This window comes from Branchiostoma belcheri, unplaced genomic scaffold (assembly GCF_001625305.1).
Source record: "Branchiostoma belcheri isolate BF01 breed outbred unplaced genomic scaffold, Haploidv18h27 scaffold32, whole genome shotgun sequence".
NCBI classification, from domain to species: Eukaryota; Metazoa; Chordata; class Leptocardii; order Amphioxiformes; family Branchiostomatidae; genus Branchiostoma; species Branchiostoma belcheri.
The window spans coordinates 2,067,950-2,084,232 of record NW_017803932.1 but is presented as its reverse complement, the minus strand read 5'-3'; the positions used below and the strand labels follow the sequence as shown (position 1 = coordinate 2,084,232).

The 16,283-nt window shown below is 43.0% G+C and overlaps 1 protein-coding gene across 25 annotated transcripts in view; it reads left to right on the top strand.

Annotated features, from left to right (window-relative positions):
* LOC109474809 (kielin/chordin-like protein) overlaps positions 1 to 16,283 on the top strand; it is a 68,585-nt gene that overhangs the window by 40,033 nt on the left and 12,269 nt on the right. For 9 of the 25 annotated variants that reach the window (XM_019775181.1, XM_019775177.1, XM_019775176.1 and 6 more), the window contains 38 exons: positions 297 to 392; positions 2,658 to 2,753; positions 2,927 to 3,022; positions 3,268 to 3,363; positions 3,564 to 3,659; positions 4,119 to 4,214; positions 4,473 to 4,568; positions 4,746 to 4,841; positions 4,960 to 5,055; positions 5,243 to 5,338; positions 5,542 to 5,637; positions 6,036 to 6,131; positions 6,325 to 6,420; positions 6,536 to 6,631; positions 7,095 to 7,190; positions 7,311 to 7,406; positions 7,632 to 7,727; positions 8,139 to 8,273; positions 8,603 to 8,725; positions 9,067 to 9,189; positions 9,314 to 9,406; positions 9,667 to 9,792; positions 9,901 to 10,026; positions 10,512 to 10,594; positions 10,842 to 10,929; positions 11,117 to 11,199; positions 11,548 to 11,638; positions 11,946 to 12,028; positions 12,332 to 12,419; positions 12,742 to 12,839; positions 13,052 to 13,163; positions 13,334 to 13,419; positions 13,782 to 13,878; positions 13,998 to 14,080; positions 14,326 to 14,416; positions 14,793 to 14,875; positions 15,412 to 15,502; positions 15,862 to 15,953. In XM_019775181.1, coding sequence (XP_019630740.1) covers positions 297 to 392; positions 2,658 to 2,753; positions 2,927 to 3,022; positions 3,268 to 3,363; positions 3,564 to 3,659; positions 4,119 to 4,214; positions 4,473 to 4,568; positions 4,746 to 4,841; positions 4,960 to 5,055; positions 5,243 to 5,338; positions 5,542 to 5,637; positions 6,036 to 6,131; positions 6,325 to 6,420; positions 6,536 to 6,631; positions 7,095 to 7,190; positions 7,311 to 7,406; positions 7,632 to 7,727; positions 8,139 to 8,273; positions 8,603 to 8,725; positions 9,067 to 9,189; positions 9,314 to 9,406; positions 9,667 to 9,792; positions 9,901 to 10,026; positions 10,512 to 10,594; positions 10,842 to 10,929; positions 11,117 to 11,199; positions 11,548 to 11,638; positions 11,946 to 12,028; positions 12,332 to 12,419; positions 12,742 to 12,839; positions 13,052 to 13,163; positions 13,334 to 13,419; positions 13,782 to 13,878; positions 13,998 to 14,080; positions 14,326 to 14,416; positions 14,793 to 14,875; positions 15,412 to 15,502; positions 15,862 to 15,953 — 3,707 coding nt within the window. Of the gene's footprint in view, positions 1 to 296; positions 393 to 2,093; positions 2,190 to 2,657; positions 2,754 to 2,926; positions 3,023 to 3,267; positions 3,364 to 3,563; positions 3,660 to 4,118; positions 4,215 to 4,472; positions 4,569 to 4,745; positions 4,842 to 4,959; positions 5,056 to 5,242; positions 5,339 to 5,541; positions 5,638 to 6,035; positions 6,132 to 6,324; positions 6,421 to 6,535; positions 6,632 to 7,094; positions 7,191 to 7,310; positions 7,407 to 7,631; positions 7,728 to 8,138; positions 8,274 to 8,602; positions 8,726 to 9,066; positions 9,190 to 9,313; positions 9,407 to 9,666; positions 9,793 to 9,900; positions 10,027 to 10,511; positions 10,595 to 10,841; positions 10,930 to 11,116; positions 11,200 to 11,547; positions 11,639 to 11,945; positions 12,029 to 12,331; positions 12,420 to 12,741; positions 12,840 to 13,051; positions 13,164 to 13,333; positions 13,420 to 13,781; positions 13,879 to 13,997; positions 14,081 to 14,325; positions 14,417 to 14,792; positions 14,876 to 15,411; positions 15,503 to 15,861; positions 15,954 to 16,283 lie in introns of all 25 variants that reach the window. The other 16 variants (XM_019775191.1, XM_019775186.1, XM_019775190.1 and 13 more) reach the window with 15 other exon arrangements.

The following is a 16,283-nucleotide window of genomic DNA, read 5'->3' as shown; positions in this document are numbered from 1 at the left end:
GGAGGCACCTGTAAGGCTGGACAGTGTGTCTGTCCACCAGGCTACCTGGGGTTCAAGCTGCTCTATTGGTGTGTTTAATATGTTTTGAAGTAAATCCAGGCAAATCATTTACTTCCGCTAATACTAAATATGCCTTGTTAGCAGTATACTAGACATTAATGTGCAAAAGGTACATTGTACATCAGTGTCAAAGAAAGGTTTTTTGAGAAATAAAGAACACATCCAGAACGGAATGACAAGTTCTTAGTGTTGAGCATTAAGTAGTACACCAAAACATCAGTTCTGTCTTTCTTCAGAGGCACCCTGTGAGCCTACTTGTGAGAATGGAGGCACCTGTAAGGCTGGACAGTGTGTCTGTCCACCAGGATACCTGGGGCCCACCTGTGCTATAGGTGTGTGGTTAAAGACATATCACTGAACTACAGCTTCTGTGACTTACAGGGGTTTTGTAATGATAGGTATGATCATGATAGATGGAGTTACATGTAATTGGCCTGTAACTGCATGAGTAACTGAGTAACTTGCAGCTGAAGAAGAATGGCATGGGACTTTGTGTTTCCCTATGGCTTGTACACTAACTCCCCATCTGCCTTCAGAGGCGCCCTGTGAGCCTACCTGTGAGAATGGAGGCACCTGTGTGGCTGGTCAGTGCCTGTGTCCACTGGGGTACCTGGGGCCCAGCTGTGCTGTTGGTAGGTCATGTTATGACCTTGTCACAGGCTACCAGGCAGCTCCATGAACTTATTTTGAAGAGGTTTTTCTTATCTAATATTAAGTGGACCCCTAATTATTATGTACATATACATTTGCAGAGGCACCCTGTGAGCCTACCTGTGAGAATGGAGGCATCTGTAAGGCTGGACAGTGCGTCTGTCCACCAGGGTACCTGGGGAGTAGTTGTGCCATTGGTGGGCAAATGTTCTTGTCTTCTTGCTTCTGGCTTCTAATGCTTTCTTGCTTAGAATGCTGAAATCCAGGCAAACCAAGTCCTGCAGCTAATTGTAAAGATGCCTTGCTTTCAATGTGCTAGATGCTGGTGGCTAGAAGGTACATCGGAATCAAGAAATAAAGGTGTTTTGATAAATCACAAGAAAATAAAACTGACCAAGAAGTTCATAGCGCTGAGCATTAAGTAGTGTACCAAATAAAGATCTACATTTAACTCCCCATCTGCCTTCAGAGGCGCCCTGTGAGCCTACCTGTGAGAATGGAGGCACCTGTGTGGCTGGTCAGTGTCTGTGTCCACTGGGGTACCTGGGGCCCAGCTGTGCTGTTGGTAGGTCATGTCATGATCTTGTCACAAAATACTTAAGGCAGGCAGCTCCTTGGTCTTGTTGTGAAAGAGGTCTGAATTTTCAATGGACAGCTACACATGTATTTATTATGTGCATCTGCAGAGGCACCCTGTGAACCTGCCTGTGAGAATGGAGGCACCTGTAAGGCTGGACAGTGCCTGTGTCCACCAGGCTACCTGGGGAGTAGTTGTGCCATTGGTGGGCAAAATTCCTTTTCTCCTGTTGCTTCCAGCTTATAATGCTTTCTTGCTTTTAATGCTGAAATCCAGGCATATCGTGTCCTGCAGCTAATTGTAAAGATGCATGCCCTGCTTTCAATGTGCTAGATGCTGTCTGAATGTTTCTGAATCAAGAAAAGGTGTTTTGATATACCAAAAACTGAAAACAAAAACTGACCAAGAAGTTCTTTAATAGTGCTGAGCATTAAGTGGTGTACTGAAAAATCTGTCTTACTTCAGAAGCGCCCTGTGAGCCTACCTGTGAGAATGGAGGCACATGTAAGGCTGGTCAGTGTGTCTGTCCACCAGGCTACCTGGGGCCCAGCTGTGCTATAGGTGTGTGGTTAAAGACATATCACTGAACTACAGCTTCTCTGATTGCTATTATACTAATGTTAACTTTGATAGATGGAAGCATTATCAGACCAGCATGTATAGCGATTTTATAAATTCAATATCTTTGCTGATAAGAGCAACTTGACTTTGATAAGTACAGGCTGGATGACATGGTTCTAATAAGGTTACTTTTCTAAGTTGGTAATACTATAACTACATGTACTAACTCCCCATCTTCTGTCAGAGGCACCCTGTGAGCCTGCCTGTGAGAATGGAGGCACCTGTAAGGCTGGACAGTGCCTGTGTCCACCAGGCTATCTAGGGAGTAGTTGTGCCATTGGTGGGCAAAATCCTCTTATTCTTGCTTTAATGCATTATGCTTTCTTGCTGCTCATGCCAAAATTAGACACTCAGGCAGTTAACTTCATTTGCATGTATTTAGCCATGGCCAATACATCGTGCTTGGTTTCCCTTGTTTGCTTGTTACGTTAGTGGGGATCACAGTCCTTTGTAGGGGATGTTGAGGAAAAGGTCCCATATTTAAGAAGCTAGACCCCACCACAGTTACTTAAAGATAAATTTATAAAGTAGATAAAGTAGACTCTGAGTAACACCCATTTGTCCAGTCTCATGCAGCTTACTTTTTGCATAGCATTGTTACACTGATGTGTTTATGAAATACAATTATTGTACAAAATGCATTGAATTGAATTCCTTAAAGTTAATGTTTCTTGAGTGTCACAATAGAACACAAAACATTCTCTTAAATCAGTCATGTTTGGTACATGACATTATTGATGCTTCACAGAGGCACCCTGTGAGCCTACCTGTGAGAATGGAGGCACCTGTAAGGCTGGACAGTGTGTCTGTCCACCAGGCTACCTGGGACCCAGCTGTTCTGATGGTGTGTGATTTAAATCATATCAAATCATGCACTGCAGCTAATAGTAAAGATGCCTTGCTGGCAATACACTAGACGATGGTGTTCAAGATATCTCATCTGACAGTATGAAAAAAGTGACTTTTTTTAGTGCTGAGCATTTGTGTACTACTGAAACATTTTCTGTCTTTATTCAGAGGCGCCCTGTGAGCCTACCTGTGAGAATGGAGGCACCTGTGTGGCTGGTCAGTGCCTGTGTCCACTGGGGTACCTGGGGCCCAGCTGTGCTGTTGGTAGGGAAAGTTCCTCTGCTGCTTCCAGCTTCTAATGCTTTCTTGCTCTGAATGCTGAAATCCAGGCATATCATGTCCTGCAGCAGTAAACAAGATGCCTTAATGTGCTAGATGCTGATGGCTAGAAGTTATATCTGAATCAAGGAGAGTTGTTTTGATGAGTCACAAGAAAACAAAAAATGATCCAGACGTTCTTAGCAATGAGCATTAAGTAGTGTACCAAAAGATATTCTGTCTTACTTCAGAGGCGCCCTGTGAGCCTACCTGTGAGAATGGAGGCACATGTAAGGCTGGACAGTGTGTCTGTCCACCAGGCTATCTGGGGCCCACCTGTGCTATAGGTGTGTGGTTCAGACATGTCACTGATCTATAGATTCTGTGACTAACAGGGATTTTTTAATTATTATAAGTATGATAGAACTTATTGAGTTACTGTTACATGTAATTGGACTAAAACTTATAGAACTGAGTAATTTGCAGCTGAAGAAGAATGACATGAGTTTCCCTATGGCTTGTACACTAACTCCCCATCTGCCTTCAGAGGCACCCTGTGAGCCTACCTGTGAGAATGGAGGCACCTGTGTGGCTGGTCAGTGCCTGTGTCCACTGGGGTACCTGGGGCCCAGCTGTGCTGTTGGTAGGTCATGCTATGACCTTGTCACAAACTATTCAAGACAGGCAGCTCCGCGAACTTGTTAAGAGTTTTTTATCCAATATTGAATGGACTAATCTGCAGAGGCACCCTGTGAACCTAGCTGTGAGAATGGAGGCACCTGTAAGCCTGGACAGTGCATCTGTCCACCAGGCTCCCTGCTGCTTCCTGCTTATAAATACAATGCTTTCTTGCTTCGAATGCTAAAATGTGCATATAATGTGTTCAGCAAAATATAATGCTTGGTTCTCTCTAGTTTGCTTGCTACTGGTAGGGGTTACTGCCCTTCAGGTCAAGTTAAGTCAAAGGAAGCTGGAGACAGACCTGGTTTCCACCTTCTTGCAAAGGTTACAGTCCTTGTGTAGGGATGTTAAATCATTCATTAAGCCTAAGACCCCACAGTCATTTGTTCATTGGTACATGTATGACAATTTTGTTTCACAGAGGCACCCTGTGAGCCTACCTGTGAGAATGGAGGTACCTGTAAGGCTGGACAGTGTGTCTGTCCACCAGGCTACCTGGGGCGTAGTTGTGCCATTGGTGGGCAAAGTTCTTCTTTTCTTGCTTCCAGCTTATAAAATAATGCTTTCTTGCTTTGAATGCTGAAATCCAGGCAAATGCTGCAGCTACGTGTAATGTTAAATATTCGTCATGCTTTTAAGGTGCTAGATGCTGATGGGTGGGTAGAAGGCACAGCAGTATAAAAATGAGTGTTTGGAGAAATTACCAACAAAGCAAAAACTGATGAAGTTCTTAGTACTATATATCATTGTACAAACATTTTCTGTCTTCTTTCAGAGGCGCCATGTGAGCCAACTTGTGAGAATGGAGGCACCTGTAAGGCTGGGCAATGCGTCTGTCCACCTGGCTATCTGGGGCCCAGCTGTGCTATAGGTCTGTTGTTCAGACATAATACTGGTAGCTTCTGTGACTAACCCATGATTGGAAGGGGTGTTTGGCCCATAACTAAAATAACTGTCAGTTAGTATATAGCTGATATAGGATACCATGGTCTTTTCAGTCTACTTTCCCTATATCTTGACTGAAAACTAACTGCCCGTCTGTCTTCAGAGGCGCCCTGTGAGCCTACCTGTGAGAATGGAGGCACCTGTGTGGCTGGTCAGTGCCTGTGTCCACTGGGGTACCTGGGGCCCAGCTGTGCTGTTGGTAGGTCATGTCATGACCTTGTCACAAAGTATTTAAGGCATTTCTGTGAAATTGTTCAAAGTGTATGAGGTTTTCCTCCATTTTTGACTGGACTGCTATGTACTATGTTATTCTTCAGAGGCGCCCTGTGAGCCTGCCTGTGAGAATGGAGGCACCTGTAAGGCTGGACAGTGCGTCTGTCCACCAGGCTACCTGGGGCGTAGTTGTGCCATTGGTGGGCAAAAGTTTTGTTTCCTATTAATTATGCATTATGCTTTCTTGCTTCTAAGTCATGCGTCCTGCTGGGTTTCCCTTGACTTGCTTGCTGCTGGACGGGTTTAAGTCTTTCAGAGAAAATGTTTCTTGTCTTAAAGTCCTGTGTCAGGTTCAAGTGTAACCTAATATTAATTATTGCTTCACAGAGATGGCCTGTGAGCCTACCTGTGAGAATGGAGGCACCTGTAAGGCTGGACAGTGTGTCTGTCCACCAGGCTATCTGGGGCCCAGCTGTGCTATAGGTGTGTGGTTCAGGCCTTTCACTGATTAATGGCTCCTGTCACTAACAGTGATTGTTCATGATGAGGTTGATGAAATATGTCATCTGGCTGATAACTAAGATAACTGTAACTTGTGTCAGTCTCACTCTGAAGAAGGTTGTCATAGCCCTAGGGCTACTAGCTTGTAAGTTTTGTACAGTCACTAATTCCTCATCTGCCTACAGAGGCGCCCTGTGAGCCTACTTGTGAGAATGGAGGCACCTGTAAGGCTGGACAGTGTGTCTGTCCACCAGGATACCTGGGACCCAGCTGCTCTCTAGGTGTGTTATTGTATGTTCACTCTTGGCATAGTCTATAATAACATCATCTCGTAGAATCCAATGCCTGGCTTAAGATATTGGCCAAGGCAATGCTACATTTGTGCACTGCACTGTTATCCATTGTAGAAGGTATTATGCTTTACCTGAACAGGAGAGGATGGCTGCTAAGTTACCATATACATATACTACCATTTACATTTTGTACTTATCCTTATCCTTTAGCACACTGAAGTTTAAGCCATTTAGCTACCAATTCTTTATTGGTTATGGTGTATAATTAGGAAGTGAGATGAAGGTTTATGGGCAAAAACAACATAATTATGTATGGTTTATTAAATTCATACCAACAAGTTATAAATTACAAACTGTTTTTACATGTACTATCATCTGATATTAAGAGGCACCCTGTGAGCCTGCCTGTGAGAATGGTGGCCTCTGTGTGGCAGGGATTTGCCTCTGTCCACCAGGGTACTTGGGACCTAGTTGTGCTATAGGTGGGTGTGGGTAATTCATTTGTGCAGTAACTGTCCATACATGTGTACTTACCAGTGTCTTAGTTGGCTTTCATGAGATGGTTATAGTTTATGATCAAATGGCCAACAAATGGATGATAAAGAGATGTCCACACTGAGATGTAATTACAAACATTTTTTCTTGACTGTATACTAAATCCCCATCTGCCTTCAGAGGCGCCCTGTGAGCCTACCTGTGAGAATGGAGGCACCTGTGTGGCTGGTCAGTGCCTGTGTCCACTGGGGTACCTGGGGCCCAGCTGTGCTGTTGGTAGGTCATGTCATGACCTTGTCACAAACTATTCAAGGCAGGCAGTTCTGTGAACTTGTTGTGAAGAGTTCTTTTATCCAATATTGAATGGACTCCTCATTATGTGCATCTACAGAGGCACCCTGTGAGCCTGCCTGTGAGAATGGAGGCACCTGTAAGGCTGGACAGTGTGTCTGTCCACCAGGGTACCTGGGGAGTAGTTGTGCCATTGGTGGGCAAATGTTCTTGTCTTCTTGCTTCCAGCTTCTAATGCTTTCTTGCTTTGAATGCTGAAATCCAGGAAAACCATATCCTGCAGCTATAACTGTAAAGATGCCCTGCTTTCAATGTGCTAGATGCTGGTGGCTAGAAGGTACATCGGAATCAAGAAATGAAGATGTTTTGATAAAACACAAGAAAACAATACTGACCAAGAAGTTCATAGCGCTGTTTGAACGTTAAGTTGTGTACCAAATAAAGATCATGTAACATGTAACTCCTCATCTTCCTTCAGAGGCGCCCTGTGAGCCTACCTGTGAGAATGGAGGCACCTGTAAGGCTGGGCATTGTCAGACCTGCATGTATAGCTATTAGCATTGCTGATAAGAGTAACTTGACTCTGAAAAGTAAAGGATGACATGTTTCTAATAAGGTTATTTTCTCAGCTGGTAAACTAACTCCCAATCCTCTTTCAGAGGCACCCTGTGAGCCTACCTGTGAGAATGGAGGCACCTGTAAGGCTGGACAGTGTATTTGTCCACCAGGCTACCTGGGGCCCACCTGTGATATAGGTGTGTGGTTCTCACATTGTCTTGTAATAAGATTGAAGGAACAAAGTTCTTTGGTGTATTACTGATTATGTTCAACTTGCCAATTTTTAATGGACTGCCAATGGTTATGTGCATCTGCAGAGGCACCCTGTGAGCCTACCTGTGAGAATGGAGGCACCTGTAAGGCTGGACAGTGTGTCTGTCCACCAGGCTACCTGGGGCCCAGCTGCTCAGAGGGTAGGTGTAGTTGTCATTAAACTTGCCATTTGAATGAGTAATAGTCGGATACTATCCAGACCCTCTTGTCAGTAGCTGTTTAGCCTTAGCGTAGGTACCATCCTTTGTACCAACTATGGAGAATGGCACCTAGGTACCAGCTATGGAGGATGGCACCTAGGCTAGAGTAGTCTGTCCTACTGTCTGTCTGTCTTCAATGTTTGTGCATGTGTTCTGCTCTTCCAGAGGCCCCCTGTGAGCCACCGTGTGAGAATGGTGCCACCTGTAAGGCAGCAGTGTGTTTCTGTCCTCCAGGCTTCCTCGGACCAAGCTGTGAATTTGGTAAGTTGCAGTTTACTGCATTGTCCAATATATTGTAGTCTGTCAGATGATTTTGATGTCGTAGAATTCTCATGCTGCCTGTGCACGTGTTATAACCAACCACTGACAAGCTAGGATCTAAGACAGCCTTTTCCATAACAAGACAGCTGAATTGTGTACATCATAATATTCCTATATAAAACTGTCCCTTTGGGATCATAAGGATGAATTTAACTGGACCCTTTAATGTGATACAAAATAATGATACTTATTTTAGTACAAAGAAATATTTTTCATTGAGAGAAAGAGTTTGATTTTTTATTGCTGCCAAGCTTTATATCTTGTGATATGCAGCTATTCTGATTTGAAAAAAAAAGTTTGTTTGCATCATGATATAAAAAAAGCACCACCTAAAGTCTCATTGTTTTCCAGATATTGATGAATGTGGCGGCATTGGGCTTGAATCAGTCAGCTTGTGTGATCACAACTGTGTCAACACAGTGGGCAGCTACTACTGTACATGTGAGGCTGGCTACCAACTCAGCAATGACAGCAGCAGTTGTGTGGGTAAGACTGTCAGCTGAGACATTCAGTAACTCTATATTGAAATGACCATTCTATGTTGTACTACCAGGTCCAGAGGACCACATTGCAATCAGCCATCTTAGTTACCATCTTGTTTGTCATTGTTGATACCTAGCTATTAAAGGCTCCACACTTCTATAAAATGAATGGTGATGGGCATGTGTTCTGCTACATTTGAACGTATAATGGTCATGTGATCTACTGCTTATATAACTCAATATGTTACCTTCTTGTTTCAGTGACCTTTTCTCCAATGTTGGAAGTCCAACAAAGAGTTAGTAATTTTGTAATGAAGTTCTCTTTCTGTGCAGACATAGATGAGTGTGCAGTCGGAACTGATGAGTGTCACCCCACGGCAAACTGTACCAACACCATCGGGTCCTTCACCTGTTCCTGTAATATTGGACACGTGGGCGATGGCAGGGTGTGCCTGGGTAAGGTCATTACGTCAAGTATTGTTTCAGGTGGATTTGATGTGAGTTTGTGTGTCTGTTTATCCTGACAGAGTAGGTTGACAGCACAGAGATGGGTGGGTAGAGATAGGATGCTAGTAGGATGATGGGATGTCAAAGGGTCAGTTGGGGATTTTCACTTTTCATCCTTTCCGAGAGGATATCCCTAACGAAAGACTAGCCTAATTCGACTGAAGAAATAGGTGCCTTTTCCGAGGGCACAACATTGGGGCCTACCCAGGGATTTGAACCAAAAACCTTCAAATTTTGAGTCTACAACCTTAACCACAAGACCACCTCGCCACTTTCCATCTCCTCTGCAGACATAGATGAGTGTGACTCAGGAACAGCTGACTGTGATCCTGCTGCCACCTGCACCAACACAGCTGGCTCGTACAGCTGCGACTGTAACGATGGCTATGAAGGAGATGGCAAGACGTGTGTGGGTAAGACACTCAATATTTCACAGCTGTTGCAATTTTAAAATGTACTGAGACCTACATGTATTCCTCCCCAGCATGTGTGGCTATAAATATAATAGGATCCACTAACCTACTGTTTTCGTGACAGCTACCTGCTATCCCCCGTGTGGCCTGGGATCCAGGTGTGTGAATGGGACGTGTCTTTGCCCTCCTGGCTTTGTTGGGGATGCTTGCAATGCAGGTAAGAAACATATCTATCATAACTATCATACACATCAACACTGATCATCATCATCATTACGGGCATCTAGCCTGTACAAAGTTGAATGTCAATTGTATAAGGGACCAAATGTACAAACTGTTGTTTAGCTAAGGGGTGTGACACTCTAATCCAAATATTGCATGCGTCAGACATTCATTGCCAAACTGTGTAAGATGTAGTGGTGTATGAACTGTCCAGTTGAACTGTGAATCCTGATGTTCCTGTTGTGTTGTTGGCAGATGTGGATGAGTGTGTCATGACACCAGGGGTCTGTGAGTTTGAGTGTATGAACACCATAGGCAGCTACAGGTGCGTGTGTCCAGCCGGATTCAGTCTCAACCCAGAAGACCAGTCCACCTGTCTAGGTAAGGAAACAAAAATAACTTTAAGGTTTTCATGTTCATGCTACTCCACTTTTTCTCAACTTAGTTGTCTTTGATCTGCTGTTGTTGATATTTGTTGTTACCCCCCAGACATTGATGAGTGTGAGGAGCCAGTGTGTGCCCAGCAATGTATGAACTCCTACGGCTCCTACAAGTGTAACTGTGACCTTGGCTTTGTCCTGGATGTGGATGGTTTCAATTGCACAGAACTAAAGTGTAAGTTGTGTCATTTCATCATATAGGCCACATGCATCAAGATGTTGTGTTCTTCTCTATACAAATTACCATCAATTGTTTGAATGTATAATAGTGAGTGATCACTAAATGCACATACATGGTGCAATCATGGTATGATCTGCATGTATGAGTCCGGCAAAATTCATCTGTCTTGTTACAGACAAGGTTGTGTTCGATCCTTGTCAGTACTTGGTTCTGACACAGCATTGTTTGAAAATTCTATGGCAAAACATCACAGCAACCTCACTGGTCAGTGCGGCCACATTGTACAGATAACTGTATATCATCTGAAGTCTGACACATTGACAAAACCAAGTTGTTTGCAACATCATCCATTCACAGGTTATATAACTGTCTTTATAAGACAGTCACACAACATAATGGAGAGAGTGAAGAACTGAATACTATGAGATGTAAACTGTGGTTGTATTCTACTTTGTCTGACATCTGTCTGCCCCTCTCAGTGTTCCCCTGCACGTTTGATGGAGTCCTGTATGAGTCAGGGTCGACCTGGCAAGTGGATCAGTGCACTGAATGTTCCTGTAATGTAAGTCTCACGGTCTCTTGGTTGTAAAGGAAATACATGTAACTTGTAACCTTAAATGTTGTGTCAAATGTGCAAGATAACTAAAAGTTATAAGAGCCGGGGTAGAATATATCCTTGAATACATATGATTCTGATTCGTCCATGACTGGCCCATGTTGGAATATTTTGACAGCTTGTTGTTTTTTACCTCCATGTAAACGTATTGTTTAGACTGATTTATTGTTTGACCATTTTCTAACTGTTTCAGGATGGTATCATCTTGTGCAGTGAGTGTCCCACACTTCCCTGTGCGACCACAGAACAGCCTGAGGGAGACTGTTGTCCTCGGTGTAAAGGTAATGACTATGCTTTTCTTTGCTCCTCCCTAAAAGTATCTGAGGCTTTTTTGTCATCGTAAATGGAACTATTTGTCAATGATGCAATCTAACTTTCAACATCTAAAAATGCGTGCTGTAAGACAATAGAGAGAATTTCAAGATGAAATTGATAATCATCAATTTGACCTCCCTCTGTTTGTGGCAGCTTGTATTCAGGATGGGTTGGAGTACCAACACCTTGACTCCTGGTCTCCCATGTTTGACGCCTGTCAGATCTGCACATGTCTGGTAAGGGCCGGTCACATACATCGTATGACAGTTGTCGTATGATTGAAAACCGATGCATTCTTTGAATTGTCCTGCAAAATTCCGTATGTTGATGGACCCGTCAATGTAAAGCAAAGTCGTGAAAATTCTATGACAATTAACATTCTACTAAGTTAGCATAATTCCACCATGTTTACAGCAGTGTCCAGTGATGCCAATCTAGCACACTCTTGATATTTTCCCTGTTACATGTCCATGTTAATAACAAGGACCTTATGCTTCAGCTAAGGTCTTGTACTAGTCTACATGTGAGAGAATCATGATGACATTGGTTCTATGGTTGATGTTTGCATTTTATCTGCCTAGTAGGAGGGTGAGACCCAGTGTGAGCCTGTTGACTGTGACCTACCGTGCACCCACCCTGTAGTGCCCCCTGGTGAGTGCTGTGGGGACTGCACAGGTAAGGCTGTTACACAAACCTAAACATCTTTCCACAACAATTGTACAGTGTACAATGTATGGTGTGGCATCTATTTGATAGTTGGTACTACATGTATGAGTGAGTATAATCTAAAAGTTGGGAAAGTCATATTCTTGTTAGATGCAGTCAGAGGAGCAAATTAAAACTGGAATTAGAATAGGGTGAATTCCAGGCTACTCACAACCCAGCACTGATCTGGGTTGGAAAGTGGTCTACAGCAAAATCATGGCAAAGACCTGAATGTGTGAAGGAGTTGTTAAAAATTGTCTGTTGTTGTTTTTTTCAGATTGTTCTTATGAAGGTTCCATCATACCCAGTGGGACAGTTTTCTTCCAGACTCCCCAGAACTGCTCCCAGTGTCTCTGTATGGTAAGCACTCTGCTTTGCTGATGTTGCTTTTAGTCACTAGATTAAACTTTTGGAGCAATATTCACACTCAAGCTACGAAATGTGTCCTTAATTGAATGTGTTGTAAACATGACTTATACCTCCATGGTTGATTTATGGGTTTATTTCCGATTTTTTTCCGATTTCAGACCCAACAGCATATATTAGTACTTACAAATGTTACTCCATGGGATCCCAAATACTGCTTGGTACAGTACATATTGTACCGATAAACAACATTCCATCTGCTGTGTCATGTACCAACAGTGATATTGTGTTCCACAGGATGGGAATGTGCAGTGTATAGAAGAGGAATGTCCCCCTGTGGCATGTTCCTATCCCATTCAAGGGCCTTGCTGTCCATACTGTCCTGGTAAGCTAAACATATACCCTGATTTACACTTAGTCTAGCAAAACAAGAAATCAGAGATTTCAAATGTCCAGGAAGTATTTTGGCTTTCAAGTTCACAGACCTCTGTGGAGTGGTTTTTGTTTTTGTGTATTTCACCACTTCCTGAATTCCTCCACATACTGTTCAGCACTAACTCCCACCTGGCACATGCTGGGTCACCTTCAGGCATGGCCTCCCAATCAATCAACTGTCAAAATCACCTCCCGCCCCCCATGCAACCGAAGCTATTGGTTCCAAACCTGGAAGTCAAAAGGGCTAAATGTTATAGTATTTTCTTCCCCAGCAAACTGCATCATAGAGGATGATGAAGGCAGTGGGCTGTATGAACATGGAGAGGTCTTCAGTCCGAGTGACGACCCATGTCTGGAGTGTACCTGCATGGTAAGTCGAACTTCTTATGGTGAACTGTTTGTAGTTCTGCTGATATATACTCTGTGTAAAAGTTCCACATGGGGAGAGTGTACAAAATGAATTTGATGTTGTTTTAATATGTGTAATACAATCTAAGTCCGTTCAGTAACCACCTGGATGGCACTTCAGCACCGGTATGCAATAAGATCACCCCTGACACTGTGTCCCTGTCAACCTTACAGGACGGTGAAGTGGATTGTGAGAGTATAGAATGCCTCGTGCCCAACTGTCCCATTGAGTTCCAGTTCCAGCCGCCAAACACCTGCTGCACTATCTGTAGTGAGGAAGCCATAGGTAATAATGTGTTCAATCATGCATTTGTAAAATAAATACCCTACAGTCCTTAATTGGATTTATGTGACCCTTGATTTATTGGAACATGATGCATAAATCAAAAGTATGTATTTCTTAGAACCAATAAATCAAATTGGTGTGATGTTAACCCATGATGTTTGCTTGATCAGGCTGCCTGACAGCTGACAACACTGTCATCCCCATCGGCCGCACCTTCACCCTGCAGGGGGAGCCCTGCAAGTTCTGCTCTTGTCAGGTGAGCAATGTCAAGGATAAAGTTACATTGGCCTAGTCTCCTAACCAGGAGGCCAGTGTTCAATCCCAAGCCAAGTCATACCAAATACTTTTTTTAGAAATCACATATACTGCCTTCTCTGCTTAGCACACTGCACAAGGGATAAAGTAGGGAAGACGAACACTCTCCACTACCAGTAGACTAGCCCCCTAGCACATGTACATGTAATTGCACCCATGCCTGACCAAGGGCTAGAAAAATGAAGATGGGTGCTTCCCTATACACCTTATGTAGGAAGAACTTTATCTTAGATATGATAGAGTTGATTATGCACCAGGTGAGGTGTAAGATGAAGAAAGGATTTAACAGATTCCTTCTTCCAGGCAGGTGGGAATGTAGCGTGTGAGACCATCGAGTGTGAGGTGAGCTGTACCCACCCTGTCATCCACCCGGGGGTGTGCTGTCCAGACTGCTCAGGAGGTAAGACAGCTTATGCAAACTACATACTAGTATTCTTATTCTCATTTCAATGACCTTTCTGTCATCTTCTTTATGATGTCTGCAAGGAAGTTAATTGTTTTCCTTCTTATTTTTTCCAGCATGCTCCTACAATAACGTGACCTACCCAGATGGGGCAGCTTTCCCCTCCGCTGATGCTGACTGTGAGAACTGTACATGTCTGGTATGTCTATAATGTATAATATTATAATTATAAACTAATTGAGGAAATACCAGCTATTCCTGGAGTAGATTAACCCATTTAAGGTACCAATTTAAGGTAAGTGAATATGGGTCACTGTCTCTTGATCTTACTTTTTGCCACTGCAAGGGCAGATAGAAAACATAAATCAAATGTAGTGACAGCAATATAACTGTTCTACAGTGACTGACAGGAATTTTGATGGTATCCTATGTTTTCCTACACAGGAAGGAAATGTTCAGTGTGAGCCTGTCAGCTGTCCCATCCTGTGTTCTCACCCCTACCAGCCCCCAGGAGCATGCTGTCCTATCTGTGAAGGTAACTTTGTTACCTCCAGGTATGAGGTATTGCTTTCAATGTGCTTGTGTGTGAGTGCTTACATTTGTAGTTTGCCCCTAGATATTTGAATACAGTAGAGTGACAGGAAGTGAGGGGGAAATGATGTAACCACAGACTGACACAAAGGTGAAATTGGAGGTCAAAATGGTCTCCCTGTTAGGTGTAGGGGGTAGTTACTCTTGATTCAAATTTTGGGGTTCTGGTCCTCCATAAATGTTCACAACAGTGAGTCAGGTAGGTGGAGAGAAACCTATAAGTACAAAGTAAATACATGACTATATGTATGGAGTTCATGATTGTGATACCAGTGTATGCATTGAGCAAAGTAACTTTGCATAAAACACCTTCCTTCCAGATTGTTACTTTGAGGGGAAGTTCCATGAGAACAGGGGTATATTTGTGCCGGAGACCAACTCTTGCCAGACGTGTATATGTGCTGTAAGTTGCAACATGTCTGTCATTGCTTTCATACATTAAAAAAAAATTGCTACCAGTACAGTATACAAGTCTCATGCCCGTAGCCAGGGAGGGGGGTTCGGAAGAACCCCCCCACAAGGCTCAAAGGTCCAGTTTTTATGTAAAGGTCCACTTTTTGGTCCACTTTTATGTAATGGTCCAAGATTTTTCTTGAAAAGATGGACTGGAATCGTAGAAAAACTGCTCCCTTTGTCATTGAATAAAGATTTATCTCTGATTTTTTCTTGGAAATCCTCTCAAAAATGCACGAAATGCCATTTTAGAAGGTTCATTTTTCAAAATTTCCCGGGGGAGCATGCCCGCGGCCTATGGCGCTCGAGGTCGCCTCAAGCACTGGGAAGAACCCCCCCATTCAAAATCCTGGCTACGGGCACGAGTTCAAAACTGTTTCCACATGCATGTACATGACATGTATTGTGCTCCTATGTGTTGTTGTTCAATTTGAATATGTACCATTCCATATATCTGCAGTGTTCCTCCTGATTTATTTCCCACAGCTTGGTTATGTTGACTGCACATCAAACTGCCCGCCTCTCAACTGTAGTAACACAGTTGTCCTACCTGGGGAGTGTTGTCCAGTCTGTACAGGTGTGTGTGTGTTTGGGGATTAGAATGTTTATTTACTGGTAAATGTTACTGATTTTTGGAACTCAACAACTACAGAGTCAACATACAGTTACTGTAATGGTACATTAATATGAATATCAAATTTTACCTGTTTCTAATGAAGTGGAGCTAATAATCAGGAAAAACACAAAATCCAGTGAATCTATTGTAAATTTAGAATTACATGAATACCAGAAGATACACTGTCTCTATAGCAGTCTGATCAGGATAAATACCATATGAAACTAATGTCTGATTGTACCTGGTGAATTCACCTGAGAATTGACATTACCTGGATGTGACTAACCTGGACCTGTTTTTACTATCATATGTCTTACCAGAAAGAACCTGTGTGAGAGAAGATGGTGTCCAGTTTGCTGAAGGACAGACATGGATGCCCCTGGAGGACCCATGTAGTCAGTGTGCCTGTGTGGTCAGTCTAAATCTCATCCTGATACACACTAGAAATTATGAAACTTTTTGTGGTGGTTTTATTTTGTGGTTTTTGCAGTGACCTTTCCTGTTCTGATTCATCCCACTGCAAATGTGCCTCCCTTGTGTGACTTCTGTACTACAAAATTATTTTGACTGTGAATAAGAATAAAAAAAACAAGAGTTCCATACCTTCGCCAAATGGTGTTAACTCTTGCGGGTGACAAATTATACAATTTTAATCATTTATTTTGTAAATAAGAGCCTCATTTGCATGGATTATATCAGTTGATCATATTCTCCATCCAATGACAGCCTTATCATAACAAAA